Raw genomic sequence first — 19345 nt, forward strand, 5'->3', positions numbered from 1 at the left:
CATATGGCATGGCTAGGCACCCTGAACCTACTGTTCTGTTAGACTCCAAGTCCTCCCAAGTTGAAAAGCTTCCTGGCCTGTGACAGACTTATCCCGCTGGTTGAAGAGCATTGTCAGTGTGTGTTCTGTTTGAGGGGAAAGTCTCATCCCCATTAAGTGTGTGTTATGCTAATTTTCCTCCTTGAGGACTTGCAAGTTGAGGAACATACAGCTGAAACTGCACCTACTTGAGCAATTGATGCATGCCAGCTTGGAGCATACCACAACTCCAAAGAATGGAAGGGTTCATCATAGCGAATGCTCCATTGAGTAGACACCACTCCCCAGCATCAAGCAGGGACCGAAAAGAATATCTGCGCTCGCTACCTTGCCATTAGGACCATTGACACTGGCACCAATAACTTTATTGATACTGGGGCTGGTTGACTCAGCTCTGGCCCCAACACCAGTGGGGGTGGTACTGATGTCATCATCAGAACCGATGTTAGTGCCTGAACGCAAGGATGAGACCAAAAGATGCTGAGCAAAGTCCAGGCCCGGCTCCGGATACTGGAATACTCCATCCTGGAAGGAGGAGAAGAGGCAGTACTACTCCAGAGACAGGGAGTCTAAGTCCTGTGCTAGGGTGGGAATGCTGCTCAAGAAATTGATACTAATACAAGCAAAGAATCTGGTGTTGATTGGTGCAGTGATTATGGGGCCAAGAGATGCACTCATAGAATCATCTAGATTCTCCTCTGGGGACGTCTTCAGCACAAGGCAATGCTGGGCCCAGAGTTTGAATGCCATATCAGTGGAGTAAAAGAGTATTACTCCTTTTATCACCAAGTTCCAGAAGACTGGAAGAGAGCTGTTTGTGTGGCAATATCGAAAAATGAAAGCTGTTGTTCTGACAGTGCTCCCTATAGGTCCAGGAAATCCTGTTACAAAGCGGGGGGAAATGTCTACCAGAAGAACAAATTCTGCTAAAGAGAAGAATTTCTCAATATGGTCAACCCAACTCCAGTCTTGATACCAGAGATCCATGGTTACTTATTGTACCTCAGATAAGCCGGTCTTTCGCTCAGCCTTTTTAAAATCCATTTTAGTGATTTCAGCTTGTGGCCTGCTGGTGCAGTTTTGCTCTGTCTTCTCTCACCCCAGGGAATTAGTTTCTTAAAGGGCTACTACACAATTCCTCACCAATCAGAGGATGCATTTATGCCATTTGAGTATGTGTCAGACTTCTCCCTATGCTACACCTCACTCCTCCTAGTCACTATCACTTGAGCCAAAAAAGTGAGTGGAACCTTTCATAGGGACAAGGTTGTGCTAAAACCTTATCTGATATTCATTCTTAAGGTGGTTTCAGAATTTCATCTGAACCAATTCAGTCAACCTTCCTGTCTTCTTCCCAAAATCACATTTGGCACCAGTAGAAAAGAAATTGCACGCACTACATTTGTCCAGGGCTTTGCTTTTTTACACTGACAAGACCAAAGCGTTCAGACATCCCCTCGCAGTATGTTTCTGGCTATAGATGTTCCAAAGGTCAAGACATTTAATCACAGGATATTAAAATTGATTACACAGTGCATTTCTTTGTATTACCAGTCAGCTGTTGTACCTCTCCCACCAAATGTCCAAGTCACTCTATCAGAACTCAAGTGACATTTTTAGCCTGATTCAGAAGTGTTCCTGTGTTCGAAGATCTGGAAGGCAGCACCATTACCTTTTGTCAAACACTGAGCTTTGAACTTAGCTACTAAGTCAGTTGCCAAGTTCAGAAGGGCAGTCAGTGTTCTTTTCAGGCTGCTGAAACTCCTCATTCCCACCATCCTGAAGGGATACTGTTTGGCAGTCACCTACTGTGGGATCCACACTGACACATACTCTAAGACAGTGTTTCTTAACCTGGGGTTTTAGAGGGGTCGCAAGTGCAGAGCTGGTATTGGGGGTGGCAAGAAAGGCAATTGCCTGGAGCCACAGGGGCACCATGAAACTAAGTTACATGCCTCAGCCCCATGGGGGTGGGACTCAGGCTTCAGGGGTACAGTAGTTTGGAAAGGTTAAGAACCACTGCTCTAAGAAGAAAGAGTTGAGTACTTACCTACGTAACTGTGGTTCTTTGAGAATGTTTTTTTTGAGATCAGTGTAGCTCCCATGACCTACTCTCTATCCCTGCTTTCCAGAGTGCTTAGCTACAATGGACTTTGATTTGTGAGGGATCCAAGGGTGGGTTTCGGCTACCCAACCCTTTCTGCCCTCATACAGGAGCATGAGGAAGCACAGGGCACACCATTCTTCCCTCTCTCCCCTGCCGACTTAGATTTTGCTCATGTCACAGTCTGTATTTGCAATATACATGAAGCTTTTTGGCTATGTAGCACGGGGTCCGGTCCGGCCCCGCAGTTGTGGCCCTTCCTTGGGCCCAGGCTCGGAGGAAGGCCACTGCACCTTCCTACAAAGGGAAAGTTAGTGTCTGATGCCCCAGCCCTGAGGCAGGGCGGGCAGGCAATATCCTCTGGTCAGTAAGGCGGGACGGCAAGCACTCCCTGGGTGGCAAGGACAAGGGGGGAGGGGAACGCAGGCGCACCCGACTCCAATGCGTCCCAGCCCAGGGCCCTAACAGTGGCAAAAGGCGTTGCCACTGAGTCGGTGGGGCTCCCGCCGCAACAACCCGATGGGGCTTGCCCCTGTCTCAGCCACGACTATAGCTGTCCCTGGGCCAGTTCCTCCCTGTATCCCCAGGTACCTGTGTCTGCTGGGTCCTCAGGATCACTGGGGTACACAGCCTGGGGTAGACCCGCCAGTCCCTCCTCATCCACAGGCGGCAAGGCCGAGAGCTCCTTGGCGAGGGGCAGCTCCTCCAGGTCACAGGGCTCGGGGGATGGCTTGGCCTCAGGCAGCTCCTCCAGGTCCTGTCCTGTCTCTGGGGGCTCAGCGTCACGCAGCTCTTCCAGGTCGGGTCCAGCTTCTGGGGGGATCTCCCAGCCCTCAGGCTCAGGGGACTCGGTCCAGTCACTGGGGCCCAGGGGCCTGGCCCAGTCTTTGAGGCTGGAAGGCCTAGGCCAGCCTAGGGGGCCCGGAGGCCCTATCCAACTCTTAGCGGTTGGCCGCTTGGGCCATTCCGGGGGCCTCTGCTCCAGGAGGTGTTCGCTTGGGCCAGCAGCCCGGCCTGATTCAGGCCTTTGCTGCAGCCGGCGAGACGACACATCTGCCTCCGGTGGCAGCTCTCTCCCTACTGAGCTGCAGGGCCTGCTTTTTGTATTCACAGCCCTGGCTGGGGCTCCGCCCCTCTGCTGCTCGATTGGCCGGCCGGCGGAACCTATCACTGGCCGGCTCCCCGGTTGCCGGGCAGATGGATTGCCTGTCCTTTCACTGTCCGACCCCGCGGTTGCAGCCCTTCCTCGGGCCCAGGCTCGGAGGAAGGCCACTGCACCTTCCTACAGGCTATCATCAGAAAAAAAGTATTTAAAGAGGGAAAAATCTGGATGGTGAAGCAAAATAATCCATGTGCTTACTTAAAAGGAGGCAAAAGAATTGTAGGGGAAAAGAGTGTGATTATACAGCAGTAAATTTTAAATTATATGGCCTCAATCCTGCAAACAGCATGGAAGTAACTCAGTTCACATGAATAGGTGCATTAAGGTTAATGAGATAACTTCCATGAGTAGTCTCAAGTTATACACAAGTGTTTGCTGGATAGCAGTCTAAGAAAATATTTAACAATTTCCTCTTAATTGCATTATTACTAAATCAGTTACTGTGTCTTGTTTTTTAAATGGGGCACAGAGAGCTGGTTTTAATGTCAGGAGATGGAATTAGGGAGCATCACATCAGGCACCCCTCAACTGATTTCTCTAGTTTTGGTGTTTAGACAGAGTGGAACTGATTGATGCAGTTAAACAGCCAGTGCCATGTTTCCTGTTGACAGGTTGGGTAGTGTCAAGTGCCAAGTCACTAAGCTTGCTTGCCACCAACTATGGGAAATACATTAAAGACACCTGTCCTCTGATGTCAGGGAAGATGAAGCCAGTTGCAAATAATGTATGGCCCTTAAGTGCGTTGCAGGTTGTCATTGTGGGCTTCTCATTTGGAGTACACTAGGTGCCCATATAGTATGTCGTAGTAACCTTGTAGAATAATCAGATCTTACTTATATTTGCTCTGATGGTGTTTTCTCATACAGCATGACCGGGCAGGACTGCTAAGCATGGCAAATGCGGGACCCAGTACAAATGGCTCTCAGTTCTTTATCACAACGGTGCCGACCCCTCACCTGGATGGGAAACATGTGGTGTTTGGCCAGGTGATCAAAGGAATGGGTGTTGCTAAAATATTAGAAAATGTTGAAGTGAATGGAGAAAAACCTGCAAAGGTAAGATCAGGACATCTAGGAAAACACTTGTTCCATTATATGATGCCTTCTGTGAGAACTGTTTTAGTATGCTGTGAGAATACTTCTGTGAGTATTAATTTTAGTAGCATTTTTCAGTATAATTCAAATTTGGTTTGCTTTTGTTAGATCAAAACCAGAAAAAGTACAGCTTTTACCAAGCTTTGTCTCACTGAACATGTAATATTTTCAGATTAGCTTTTTCTTCCTTTGTAAAAATGATTTTCAGTTAAAAGTCACAGGATTGGTGATGCCTTTTACTAATCCTAAATAAAATATTAGACCAACAAAAGTTTTAAACACTGGGGAAAAAGAGAAAAGTTATTTTGTAGTTAATAATTCTTGATACCTTACATGTGTAAAACTTCTTACAAACCTTCACTAGTAATTACTAATCAATTTTCACACCACTTTCGGAAATGAGGGAGGAAGGTAATGTCTCCACACCTTCAAGGTGCGAGAAATTGAAACCTGTGTAAATGAAGTTGTGATTTGCCAAAGGTTACAGAAGAAGTTAGTGTTAGAGCTGAGCAGAAATAGGGAATTCTTGGTCCCATTGAGCACACAGTATAATTAGTACACTTAACATGGCTATGTTAGGGTTATGCCTCTTCTTCAAACATAAAATGTGTGACCAATGATTTTTCACTACCTACACCTCCTCCATAATATCTGAATTTTCCCTTGTTGCTGGAGAGGAAAGCTTTTATTCCACTTCATTTTGCTACCACACTAGAAAACAAAAGCATGTGTATTTTTAGGTCTTAATGTGTGTTAGCCTAGATGAACAGTTCAGTCATTCCTAGTGTAATGGCTCCTTGTGATGTGATCCTGCTAGATTTTTACAAGCTAAGTGGTCTTAGCTTTGGTTGGTACTTGGTTAGGAGACTTCCAAAAAACATACAGGTGCCGCAGGAACTGGTAATGAATTAATGTGTGTCACTCTTTTGTGTATGGCCTTGTCATCTTCATTGCTGTAATAGGTGTTTTTTTACTTCAGTAACATGCATGAACTATCCTGAGGTAGAAACACAGTGAAGGTACTTTAGTTTTACTATTGGATAAATTGCCCTATATTCCCTCTAAGGGTTGAACTTGATGAGTTTACACCTTGAGGTAAAACTAAAAGTGAAGCATATGAGTTTCATGAGGATAGTTAGAAGCAGCTGGCGTAGGCCTCTAAAATGTGTAGTTTGGGAGTGGCAGGACACTTACACTGATCTTTTGGTGATACACAGGAACTAAAGCTTTCTGATTAGTGAATGGCAACACTGCTATACACCTCCTATTTTTTACAGTTGTGCATTATTGCAGAATGTGGAGAACTGAAGGAAGGCGATAACTGGGGCATCTCCCCAATGGATGGCTCTGGAGATACTCACCCAGACTTCCCTGAAGATTCAGATGTAGATTTAAAAGATGTAAGTGGTTTTTCTTTGAAGATGATTATTTTTCCTGTGCAGTGATGACATCTAATTAGCCTGAGATTTATGATGTTTGTTGTCAGATTCACCACACCTTCAGTGTATTTCTAAGGACTATGTTAGGGCAAGATAGGTATAATGATGGGGGTTTTCTGACACCTTTGTAGCTGTTCTTTTTAATGCTAACTATGCTTTATTTTTTCCAGTGCACATAATGCTGAAAACAAAACCTTCCACTTAGAAATTTGTTTTCTGTTCTTCCTTTATTTCTGCTACTCAGTTCATCATTGTGGTACTGGAGTGACAAGTTTTCAGAGGCATAATTTATACAGGATTTCAGAGCATAAACATTTAACAGCATACTCTGGAAATTATTTAAAGGATTATTTACTTTCTTTCCACAGTTAAAAAATCATCTCATCTCCCCACATTTTTCACCCACAAATCAATTTCTAGACATGCCCTGTTTAGACAGGCAACACTGCCCTCTTTTTTGGCAGCTAGGCAGTTTCCTGCGACATGTATAGTATTATCGGGTCAGCACTACAGTAGACTGACCTGAAGCACTTTTTTGAAGCTCATGTTTTGGATTTCTCCAGATTTTGCTGGCATGTTGGAGAAGGCTGTTGCATGTAAATGTTAGTGGCTGTGGTAAAGACAGCCCTAATTACAGCTTGTTAAATTACCAGTACAGAGACAGTTGCTGACACTTGAGAGGCTTGTACCTTCTAAATTGGAAGCTGGAGTGATGGATTTAGAACAGACAGGCAGTTAACTATCAGCTTTACTCTATGGATCTTGAAGTGGTTTGTGGGAAGGACAGAAGTGTGTCATTAGATGGTTGTTGGTTGGAGTGCCTATGCAGATCAAGTGTCTGTGCCTTGAACTGTGAGAAAAAAGACAAAATGCTCATGGGAATGAGAAATTCTTGGTTATAAACCTACATCACTAACAAATTTCTTGTTTTCCATGGATGCAGCCAAAGCTTCTGTTTACCTGATCCTGGATTAAGGAGGAATGGATGTTTGTTCATGCAGCTGCATTTAGGGGGAAACAATTAAATTACTGATTGCATGTTCTCTACTGCTATGTTTCGTTCTCTTCGGTTCAGTCCCGCTGATCCTGGAGCATAGGTCCACCAAAGGCTTTTAGGCAAGATGGTTGGGGACGCGGTCCCATGCTCTGGGTTTCCCTAGACCTCTGACTGACAGAAACTGGGACTAGCTTACTCAACAATTGCCCTGTGCTGTTCATTCCCTCTGAAGCCTCTGGCACCGGCCACTGTCAGAAGTCAGAACAATGGTACATCCAATCCAATATCCTGAACCAGAATGGCCATTCTTATGTTCTTATCCTCATGTACAACTGCAATGGGAATTTCATACCATGGATCAAGGAAAATGTGTTGCCTATATAATAGAATATTGTAGCAGTTGTTTGAATGTAGTTTTCCTTCAAAACTTAGAATATTTGTGTTTTTTTGGTGCATTTTTGGCAATCTTTGAAAGAGAGTAGACGAGATTGTACTGATAAATATTAAGTAGTGCAAAGATTTCTTGCAGCTTGGTATAAATTACATAAGTAATTCTTACATTGTATAGGATTTTTCCTCCTCTTCTCAATAGATTGACAAGATTGTGTCCATAGCAGAAGATATAAAGAATATAGGAAATACTTTCTTCAAATCACAGAACTGGGCAATGGCAACTAAAAAGTACACCAAGGGTTTAAGGTAAGGGTTACTGCTATTGTAAAATAAACAGTTGCTTTTAATCCACATTTCCATGAAATGTTAGCATATGGTTATTTTTAAAATAAGCCTTTTTTTGGTCTTTGTATTGGAAACTGAATGTGTGATTTTTAGTTGCTCATTTAAGAATGAGTATATATTGCACAAATGGCTCATCTGTGCATATCTTGGGTGTATTCTTAAAACACCAAGGGCAAGGCCAGAAAAAATTGGCTCTTGTATTAATTGCTTATTAATGCCAGTCCTGCGCTCATTCTCACTTGGAAACACAACATTTTATTAAATATTTTTTTTTGCTTTTTAAAAATGTAAAATTTCATTTTGTTAGAAATCAGAAATTCTTCCAGTAAGAGATTTAGGGGACTGAATGGTTCAGGAGATATGACACCTTCCACCTCTAGGTTGCTGGTATGAGTTGGACACAAATTTATAGTGACCAATAACCATTTTTGCTTGCTGTTGCAACAGCAAGTCTCTGCACTGTCTGTCAGTGTCTTTCCACTACCCTCACCTTCAAGACCCTGAATAGCTCTCTGCACTTGATTGCATTAGTCTCCTTCTCTTGTCTGTTGCTCTGTTTACTTGGCATTCTCTTGCCTCTCTCTCTCAAGCAACTCTTCACCTTTTCTTTAATGCCATCCTAAGTTGTCTGGAATGTTGTCCTTGATCCTGTGTCCATGCAACCTCAGTCTCTTTCAAATCTTTCCGCTAGAGTTTCTTTCAGATGTCATTCCTACATTGATCTCTTCAGCTGCCTTCTTACTGATCATTGCTCCACCGAACATTGAATATAGTAACTTAAAGTGCCACCATCAACTTAAATTACGTGTCTGATTTTTTTAAACTTATTAAAGATAAGAGCTAAAATTAGTATAAGTGAGATGAGTGTGAAAATCAGTTTGTTGTGCATTTGATAGTACTGCATGTAGTCAGTTTCACTACAGTCTGTCATTTTCTCCCTTTCTGAATGGGACTTTGACACAACAGAGAAGATATTTTTTAAAAATATTACATAATTGTAAAACTAAAAAAAAGACAAACTTACTTGCATGCTAAAAGTTTAGATGAAGTCACCCTATAGTCCAACATAGTCCATAGTCCAACATAGGGCTTTGGTAAGTGTCAACCTTTCAGACTCCTCAACTGGCTCTGCTCTCTTGGCTGCTAGTTGATGTTAGCTTTCAGATCAAGAACCTTTGAGGCAGTTCACTCATTTTGTACAGTGTAGGCCTTTGGGCCCTCTTCTCAGGGAGAAGCTGTAAAATGCTGGTTTTGGGTGTTGAGGAATTTTCATTAATCACCCCTTAGTGAGTCCAGATTCCACAAGAAACCCAAGCCCGGTGAGCCAGGAACATGCAAATACAGACAATCTGTATTACTACAAAGGGCTGTGAATATTCTATAGCTCAAACTGTCTGTCTGGCCTTTCTCGGCAGAAAGGTTTTTTGAGGTTTTCCTATTTTTAAACAAAAAATGCAGTATGGTCCCCAAAGATGCTTTATGTGGTTGCAATATCTGTCACATATTGAACATAAAATTACACACAAACAATGTGAATTCTAAGATTGCAAAGTCAAGCACTCAGAAGATAGGAATTACCAGAACTAAGGTTGCACAGGCACAAGTGTCCTCAGGCAACCTTAATTTTGGTGTTTTCTAACTTCTGAAGATTTGACTTAACATGTGGTTAAGCTCAAAGTAGGGATCTGGTCCCACAGGACAGGTGGGCTTGCTTTTCTACCTTGTCCCCCAACAGCATCCCCTGCTCCCTTCTTTGTGACTTATCTATTTTTTCCTGCATCTCTGTTGTGAAATTTTATTAAAAATTTCTATGACACAATCGTAGCCCTAGTCATCAGTGGAATTGGAACATTTAGATCCATAGCACAGACCTCTGTTACTTGAACTAATGGAGTCACTGATAGTAGGCACTGACAGTAGGCTGCCATCCTGTGAACCAGCCACGGAGGAGGATGAGATGTATTTTGCCAGAGGTTGTCTTAGATGACAACAGAGGAATGGTGAGGCTCAGGAATCTTGGGTTCCATTCCAGGTTCTGGAGAGAAGTGTGTTTTAGTAGGCAGACCCTGCTGCTCATTCCCTCCAGCCTGTCTTTGTCCCAATCCCATCTCCTGTCCCAGTTTCTCATATGAGTAAGGTCTCTTCTTTCTCGACCCATTTTATTGTCCTAGTCCCAATCTTCTCACCTAGCTACTCCCAGTTTACACTCTCCAGGCTCCCCCTCAAGGCTCCTCTCCCCAGTCCCCGCCATCTTTCTGGCTCCTCATCCTAGTCTTCCCATCCTGACTCAGGCTCCTTGCCCATGTGGTCTTCATCAATCTGTCTTCCACCTGTCCCACTCTTCCTTCTTAGGCGTACCATCCAAGTCTCCCCACACATCCTTGTGACCCAACCAGATCCAGTCTTTCCCCAGTTCGTTTCCTTCTTGCATCCCTCTGTCCTGAGTTAGGTTGCATTCTCCTCTATGCTGTCTGGTCAACCACAGGAGGAACATGGAGACACTGTCTCCCTGCTCACTGTTCTGGTGCCTGTTGCCACAGTGGCCTGCAGCAGGCAGGAGCAACAATTGTGAAGGGAAGGTCCTATTCAGCTGGTACCCTGGGCTGGAGCATGCTCAATACAGATAGAATTTTCAGAGAATGTAGCTGTAAAAATTCTTAGCAAATCTCTACTGACCATATATGAACTGAGATTTTCAGAGTTTCCTAGTTTGGCCAAATTTGAATGAATTTTTACCTAAAGGAAAAAGGCACGGCCCTGACACCTGGGAGGATTGCCCTCTTCCCCCAAACCAAATTTCAAGTCTCTGCTCTAAAGCATTAGAGGTGCTAGCGCTATTCAACAAAAGAGTTGCAAGAATTTTGACATAGACAAAACTGTAATTTAATTTCATTTTTAGAAGTAGCTGAACCTTTTTTTGCAGAAGCTACAAAAAAAAATTCAGCCTGAGGCACACCCCTGGCATGGAAAATTTCATCCCAGTTGAAGTTTACAAAATATAAACAGTTGTAAACAGGTCTTATTCTGGGAACTGTTGGGCAATCCGAACTATATGTAGTGCTACCAGCTTCACCTATCTTCACTTCCTGTCCTGCTAGTCTTCCAGGCTCCGTAGTAATTTCATCATTCCTCTGCTGCCAGCAAAAATGTTTGAACTTTGAATTTTTTTAAAAATTCAGGATTTTTCATAGGATCGAAAGTCTTTCTTTTTTCCACTCAGCTATCGTTCCAGATACAAAATTATAGATGAATACATAGCTGACGGAATAAACTTTTGTTTACTAATTTTGGTATAAATTGGTTACTTTCTTGATCTCTTTAAAGATGTAGGCATTTAGGAAGTTGTGAACTGCAGGATTGGCTGTCAGAATAGTCTGTTTTGCCTGAAAACTTTACATAGATTAGGATTCTAACTGTCAGATACCGTTCCCTTGTGTAGTGCTGTAGAAATTGAGGTGAGACATTCTAATTTGAATGTTGTCAGCGGCTTAGCTGTTGGCATAAGAACATTGGAGCTGCCATACTGGGTCAGATCATGGTCCTTCTGTGACAGTGACCAATACCAGAGCTTTTTAGTGTGCCTATAGTGGGCAAATCGTGTCTCCTCTGAATCACGGTGTGGCTTCAGGGCTGGAAAATCAACTATAGACATGATATTCTCCCTGCGACAACTTCATGAGAAGTGCAGAAAGCAAAACCGACCATTATATCCTTTGTGGGCCTAACCAAAGCATTTGATACAGTCAGCAGAGCAGGTTTATATGCAATATTAGAAAAGACAGGCTGTCCATTAACCTTGCTAAGTTTTATATGTTCATTTCACGACATGAGAGCAAATGTCATTTGTGACAGGTCTATTTTGGACAGCTTTGTGATGAAAAGCAGAGTGAAGCAAGGATGCATTCTTGCCCCTACACTCTTTGTAATCTTCCTCTCGGTACTCCTTAGCTGTGTGTTTAAGGAGGTGAAAGATGGAGTGTATCTCCACACAAGATCAGATGGGAAAGTCTTCAATCTCTCATGAATTAGGGCAAAGACTAAAGTAAAAAAGGTGCTAATCAGAGCATGAAACAATTCAAAGCTTACCATCAAGACCAAAATGCTGGTATACTAAGCTTGTATCTTCCGCCCTCTCATGCATGGTGGAGAAACATGGACACTTTAAGCTCATCAGGAGAATAGGTTAAACAGTTTCCATTTATGCTGCTTATGCCGTATGCTTAACATCAAATAGCAAGATAAAGTTACCAACACAGACGTTCTTCAAAGGGCAAATGTAGCAGGTGCAAGAGCCCTGCTCAAGCAAAGACAACTGCACTAACTGGGCCATCTGAACAGTTGGAAGATGGACACATACCTAAGGACATGCTATATGGGGAGCTATCGGAGGGAACAAGAAAAACAGGACATCCCAAGCTTTGCTATAAAGACACTTACAAATGAAATATGAAGGAATTTGGTATTGATCCTGACCGATGGGAAACCTTGGCAAGTGATCATAACAAGTGGTGTCATCGTCTCCATCAAGGCATCAAAGTCCATGACAGGAACTGGCTCCTACAGTTTGAAGAAGAAAAAAGCTGGTAGGAAGCAAGCAGCTCCCAGTCAAGATACATATATTTGCAATAACTGCCAAACAATGAAAATCTTGGATTGGACTATTTAGTCACATGAGACATTGCAAACCATCTGCATCATAGGCTGCAATTTCCACTGTCTGTCGCAGATGAAAGGATGCCAATCAAATCACCCTTGATCATCTTTGTTGCTCTTTTCTGAACCTTGTCAGTTCCACTTTTCTTTTCTTTTGGGAGGGGGGGGGGAATAGATGGGATGACCAGGACTGAACACAGCATTCATGGTGTGGGTGCACCATGGATTTATATGGTGGCATTGTGATGTTTTCTGTCTTATTTTCTATCCTTTTCCTATTAGTTCCTAATACACTGTTAGCCTTTTTGACTGCAGCTGTGCATTGAGCATAAGTTTTCAGAGGACTATCCATGGGGACTCCAAGATCTTTCTTGGGTGGTAGCAACTAATTTAGAACCCATTGTATGTTTATTGTTGGGATTATTTTTTCCATATACTGCTTTGCACTTATCATTGTTGAATTTCATCTGCCATTTTGTTGCCCAGTCACCCAGTTCTGTGAGATCTCTCTAATTCCTTGCAGTCTACTTTGGACTTAACTATCTTGAATAATTTTGCATCATCCTTACACTTTTGCCACTTCCCTGTTCATCTCTCTTTTCCAGATCATGAATGAATATGTTGAACAGCACATACCCTTGTGGGAACTTCACTGTTCACCTCTTTCCACTGTGAAAACTGACCACTTATTCCTACCATTTGTTTCCTCTCTTTCAACCAATTATTGATCCATGAGAGGATCTTCCCTCTTACCCCAGGGCTACTTAATTTCCTTAAGAGCCTTTGGTGAGGGACGTGTCAAAGGCTTTCTGAAAACCAAGTACTCTATATCGACTGGATCACTCTCTCCAAGTATTCTAATTGGTGAGGCATGGTTTCCCTTTACAAAAGCCGGGTTGACTCTTTCCTAACAAACTGTGTTTATCTATGTCTGATAATTCAGTTCTTTACTATCATTTCTAGCAGTTTGTCTAATACTGAAGCTAGCCTTACCAGCCTGTAATTGCCGGGATCGTCTCTGGAGCCCTTTTTAAAAATTTGTATTAGATGAGCTACCACTTTCCAGTTATCTGGTACAGAGACTGATTTCAATGATAGGTTACATACTCCAGTTAGTAGTTCTGCAATTTTATGTTTGAGTTTCTTCAGAACTCTTCAGGGAATACCATATGGTCCTGGTGACGTATTATTGTTTAGCAGTTTGTTCTAAAACCTCTTCTATTGACAAATTGATTTGGGGCATTCAACTATGGATTTAATTTCCTTCCCCTGTTCCAGCATATTATCCTTTTTAGTGTTTTGTACAGCATCCATCACTGCAGTATTCAAGCATTTCCCAACTAAACTGGATCTGCTTAGCTAAGATCCTAATGAATTTCAGTGATCTCTGCTCTCTTCTGTTATTTGGTTATAGGAAGCTCTGCCTGAGTTAACACACATGAAATCACGTTCTTTCTGTACTTGCACATGTCATTCCAATGTAAGTGTGTGTGTGCCTCAATAGTTGCTAGAATCTTTACCCTAGTGGTATCCATTGGGTTGGCTCCAGCACCCTCTGGTGTCGCATGCTCATAGCACCAGTATAAAAGGCCCTACTGACCCCGCTCCCCTTCAGTTCCTTCTTACCTTCTTACAGTTGCTGGAACCCTTGGAACTTGCTTAGGCAGTCCTATGTTTTACTCCAGTTTACTGTAAATAATTGTAGTTTAGTAGTTAGATTAGTTTTAGAACTAAGATAGTTTCAGATGCCTCTGTGCTTTGTTTGCAGGGTTGTCCCCTTTCCTGGTGCCAGGGCATGCCTTGGTTGCCGGATGTCAGACTGCACTTCTTATGGTAAGTGTGCCTTTGAGCGACCCACACTCGAGCGGTCTCAAACGGGAGTAGCTCATAGGAAAGACTGCTGCCAAATCTGCAGGAACTTTAGATCCTGGACCAAGAAGGACTGAACTGCTTGACTGAAGGTTGTCTTCATGGAGGCAGCCTTAAGACCTGCTTGGGAGCCCCACTCAGACTCTGCAACCAAGCTTCAGGTGCTTGGTGCAGAGCAGTCCTCCAACGACCCGTGACTCTCGGCACCTATCATCTTCCCTGGTGCCTAAGAAGCAGCACCGTAAACACCGAGACAAGAGCAGGTCCCTGGTATCGAAGGTGAAATGGGACAAGGAGAGAGCAAGACCCGTGCCAGGCTGCTCTTCTTCCCTGGCCAGCTCCTCGGATACCTACAGCCTCAGAGGAGACAATACCCCAGCCAGTTTGTGGTGCTGTCAATTCCTGAGGCTTTTGCAATGGCCAGAGACCTTCTTACACTGCTGGGTATCAGGGTCCCTGGAGGGTTAAGACTCGGCACCACTGGTTCACTGAGTGGCAGGGAACCACTGCCAGAACCTCGTCCGTGCTGCGGCTGTGGTCCAGGGGCAAACCTCCGTTGTCAGCCTCAAGATCACCTTGGCAACCCACTCTGGCATTCAGTGGCACGGCACTGCCGTTGTCTTCACACTGCAGCTCAGTGTCTTTGTCGGGCGCTGAGGTAGACTCATATTCCCCTTGCTGCTCCCCAGGCCGTTTGTATCCCTCCACGGCCCTGACTACTGTGGTGCTTCCAGGCATTTGGTCACTGGGTCTATGGGGACTGCCAGCTATGCAGTGGCCCTTTCGGAACCCTTGGGGTTTTCCCCACCACAGAGCACCTTGTCCAGATGCTCATATTTCATTGTCTTGGAAGTTAGGATGACCCCAGTTCTGTGCAGAGAGACTCTGGATCTGGACTCTGGTACTGAGCACAGCACAGAGCCTTGGGAGGAAGCCCAGAAGGCTCCTGTTGACAATGAGGAACCAGTGGAGGCTCCCCACCCTGTTTTAGTTTCCTCATCCTTCTCTCCGGACAAGCTATTAGTAACACCAGGGGTCTCCCCATCACAGGATAACTACAAGGTGTACCAGGACTTGTTAAAGTGGGTAACATCGAACTTGGGGGTCCAAGTGAAAGTGGTCAAAGAGGCAGCATATGGTCTCATGGACATTTTATTGCCAGCGGGCCCCTCTAGAATGGGCCTACCGCTAAATTGGACCTGTTCGGATGGAAGACATATTCTACAGGGGGCCTTCAGCTCCACATAGCAAACCAGGCAATGGCTCAGATCTCTCCAAGCCTCACTAACCACAGTATAATCCCCCTCTCGCCATCATCTGGACTCGGTGTGCACAGTTCTGACCCAGGTCCTCAACTCATTGACACAATGGCTGAACAGCCACATTGTATATGCAGGGGCACCCTTCTCAAGATCTCAACCGTCCTTGCTCTTAGTATCTGATGCATCAGCCCTTGGCTGGCTAGCCCACCTAAGGTCCCTCAGGGCTTTTGGACCCAAGAAGAGCTCTCTCTTCACATCAGTGTCAGGGAGTTCAGGGCAGTACATCTAGCCTGCCAGGTGTTTCTACCTTACATGGTAGGCAAGGCTGTCTTGGTTCTCTCAAACAATACCACGACTATGTTCTACATAAACAGACAAGTCGGCATGTGTTCTCCCTCCCTGTCCCAAGAAGCAATCTGCCTGTATCGCTCATTCCATCAGTCTAGAGGCATCCTACCTTCCAGGGACACAGAATCAGCTTAGCAGATCTCCTCAGCAGGGCTTTCTCATCGCACTATGAGTGGTCTCTTGTCCCTCACGATATCTGGTCAGTCTTCCACCGGTGGGGGTCTCCTTATTGATCTATTCACCTACGACAACAGGAAATACCATCAGTTATGCTCCCTGCGAGGTCACAGGCCTGAGTTCCTCAGACACATTCCTGTTGCCATGAACAAGATACCTTTACTATGCATTTCCTCCTCCTCCACTGATTCACCAGGTTCTGATGAAGACCAAGTGAGACCAAGCGCAGGTCATCCTGATAGCCCTGGCATGGGGCAGGCAGCATTGGTTTACCATTCTCCTCGGCATGTCCTTGGAGGCACCGCTACAGCTCCCGCTGCATCTGGGATCTCCTGCAAGCATGGTTGGCTGCTACACCTGAATCTCAGCTCTTTTCATTTGATGGCCTGGAACTTCCAAGCCATCAGAATCCTGAGAAGCAGGCTGCTTGGAACAGGTCCACGACATACTAGTGGGCAGTAGAAAGCCCTCTACCTGGGCCATCTACCTTGCAAAATGTAAGTGATTCTCCATATGGTGCTCACAATGGCAAATTCCACCCTTACAGTCATCTCTGTAGTTTATCTTAGAGTACATGCTTTTACTGAAACAAGGTCTCGCCCTCTTTTCAGTCAAGGTCCACCTAGCGGCCATCACTGCCTTCCATCTCAAGGTGGACAACCAATCTGTCTTCTCTCACAAGATGGTCACCCGGTTTCTCAAAGGCCTAGAGAGAGTATACATCAAGGTGAGAGAGATCCCCTCCTGGGGCTGAATCTTGTCCTGTCAAAACTTACAGGGTCCCCGTTTGAACCATTAGCAACATGTTCTTTGCTACACCTTTACTGGTAATTGCCCTTCCTCCTGGCTATCACTTCAGCCGGAGTTTCAGAGATTCAGGCCCTCACATTGGAGCTGCCGTATATGGTCTTTTTCAAGGACATAGTCCAGTTGTGATGATACCCGTCTTTCCTTCCAAAGGTCATCTCAATTCCATTGCAGTCAAGCAATCTTTCTGCTAGTATTCTACCCTAACCCATATGTGAATAGAGAAGAACAACACCTCCATTCATTAGATGTTTGATGGGTTCTAGCTTTCTGTATACAAAGAACCAAATGGTTAGGCAGATCTTTGCAACTGTTCATAGTGATAGCGGAAAGAATGAAAAGTCTCCCCATCACTGCACAGACAATCTCATCATGGATTACTTCGTGTACCTGAGCCTGTTACGAATTTGTGAACATCTCACCCCCAGTTAATCTGACCGCTCACTCCACAAGGTCTCAAGCCTCCTCCGCTGCTTTCCTAGCACAAGTCCTAATTCAGGATATCAATAAACTGGCCACAGGTGAGGGACTATGCTGGCTTTGGTTGTGCGGTCTTGCAGTCACAGCCTGTCCTTGAACTCCTACCCCAGCTCTTGTACAACTGCTTGTGGGTTACCTGCATTGGAATGGACATGTGCAAGTACTCGAAGAAGAAAAAACAGTTACTAGCCTTTCCATAACTGTTCTTCGAGATGTGTTGCACTTGTCCATTCCAAAATCCACCCTCCATCCCCTCTTCGGAGGCAGTCAGCAAGAAGAAACTGAAGGAGAGCGGGGTTGCCGGGGCCCTTTATAGTGGTGGTATGAATGTGTGACACCGGAGGGAGCCGGATACTGCTAAGGGAAAAAATTCTGGCAACTGGGTTGGGAGTGCACACACACCTAGGCTGGAATGGACATGTGCAACACATCTCAAAGAACAACGGTCACAGAAAGGATAGTAACCATTAAAAAAAATAAAAGGTCAATCTTGTGATGATGGAATCATTGTCCCAAAGAGGGAAGGTCTTAGAATGTGTGTCTTAGGAATGGATGAATTGTGGAGTAGTCATATTTCTTCTTCGAGTGCTTGTTCACATCCATTCCCAATTTAGGTGTGTGTGCGCGCAACATGCATCGGTGCCGGAAAACTTTTTCCCCTAGTGGCACCTGTAGGAGCTGGCTCTAGTCCCCCCTGCAGTGGCCCCCATGCGCCCGCATATAGGCGTTGCTGGCTCCCCGTCCCTCTCAGTTCCTTCTTACTGCCAGTGACGGTGCTGGAATGTCTCTTGCATTCACAAGTTTTTCTTCGCTAAACCTAGTGGTTTATTCATTGACCTAGAGTATATAGTTACTTATTTGGTTACAGTTAGTTCTAGTTCATTAGTTGTTCGAAGCCCAGGGTCGGGGCATGCCCCGTTCCCTGGGGTTTGAACCCTGTGCTTCATGTAAAAAACCTGTGCTGAGGAGTGACCCTCATCAGTGTTGTCTAAAGTGTCTGGGGAAAGCTCATAGCCACGAGAGGTGTAAAACCTGTAAAACTTTTTGCTCACGGACTAAGAAAGACTGGGATATATGTCTCCGGGCCATTTTGATGAAGTTGGCTCTTAGACCGGTGCCTGAGACAGGTCAGACTCGGCACTGAGCATGATGGCCTCGGTGCGCAGTGCCTCTCTGGCGCTTTTTCTCCTGTCAGCACTGATCTCCTTGCCTGGTTCCGAACAAGAGGTTGAAGACCTGCATGGAACGGGGATGCTGTCCCATGGAGAAGGTTAAGGGGGACCAGGCGAGACCTGTGTCGGGCTGCCAACCCTCCCCGCCTAAGAAGGGTACCTTGCTGCTGTGTGTTGACCCTGGCACTGGGCCCTCCACTGACTCCGGGTAGTGGTAGAGGCCCTTATCGCCTAGTGGTGCCTTTTGACTCTGGAGGCATTCCAGGCGATGAAGGACCTCCTGCCGGTGCCGCAGACACTGAGGGACAGCAGGGCGCCGCACCGAGATTCGGCACCAGCAACTATGGGCAGTCTATCGAGGGAGAGATCTGCTTGACAGTCCCCATCATCAAGGCACCGCTCACCGGTGCGCAGGTGGTCCCCGGAGTCGAGACCATGCTCTCCGGGTCAAGACACCACCAGATTGGGCTCCTGCTGATGATCTCCAGAGGGCCGGCACCGAGTGGAGCACCATTATGGAGCCATGGAGCGACATAGGTCACCGGACTCACGACACATTTCCCTGGCACTGCGATCCTGCTTGTCTAGTCCATATAGGAAACCCAAGGACAAGAGCTGGTCCTGTCACACCCATGGTTCGGGCTCTCTCTGCCGCTCACTGGTGCTGGTGCATCAACACGTTTCGCACAGCATCTCAAGTTATGGAGATGGCAGACAGCAGTACCTCATCTTCCAACAGTGAGGAAGTTGTCCAAACCAGACAAGCCACGGCTCTGGTGCCGTTTCCCTACGGTGCTGCCGATGGGGGCGTGTCTGCAAGGTCTATGGCTGGGACCATGGCCGTACTGGTAGGGGTTTCCCTCTGAGATTCTGCAGGCTGTCTCCATGAGAGGAATGTCGGTACTGCAGTCTTCCATTCCTCAGAGTGTGGCACCGTACCTTGGCACAGACTCTGACCTTGAAGGTTCACATGCCTCAGGGGTTCCACGTCACTGAGAACAGAG

At 45.4% G+C, this 19345-nt stretch overlaps 1 protein-coding gene across 2 annotated transcripts in view; it reads left to right on the top strand.

Annotated features, from left to right (window-relative positions):
* PPID (peptidylprolyl isomerase D) overlaps window positions 1-19345 on the top strand; it is a 40361-nt gene that overhangs the window by 9441 nt on the left and 11575 nt on the right. The window contains exons 4-6 of one of the 2 annotated variants that reach the window (XR_010920499.1): window positions 4172-4360; window positions 5693-5799; window positions 7428-7534. Coding sequence is in view for 1 of the 2 variants with exons in the window: in XM_067551826.1 (XP_067407927.1) it covers window positions 4172-4360; window positions 5677-5799; window positions 7428-7534 (419 nt within the window). In the remaining variant the exon portion in view is untranslated. Of the gene's footprint in view, window positions 1-4171; window positions 4361-5676; window positions 5800-7427; window positions 7535-19345 lie in introns of those variants that run through there. The other variant, XM_067551826.1, reaches the window with a different exon arrangement.

The sequence above is a fragment of the Emydura macquarii genome, unplaced genomic scaffold (assembly GCF_026122565.2).
Source record: "Emydura macquarii macquarii isolate MOO-44397 ecotype Brisbane River unplaced genomic scaffold, CSIRO-AGI_Emac_v2 contig_1363, whole genome shotgun sequence".
In the NCBI taxonomy this organism is placed as follows: domain Eukaryota; kingdom Metazoa; phylum Chordata; order Testudines; family Chelidae; genus Emydura; species Emydura macquarii.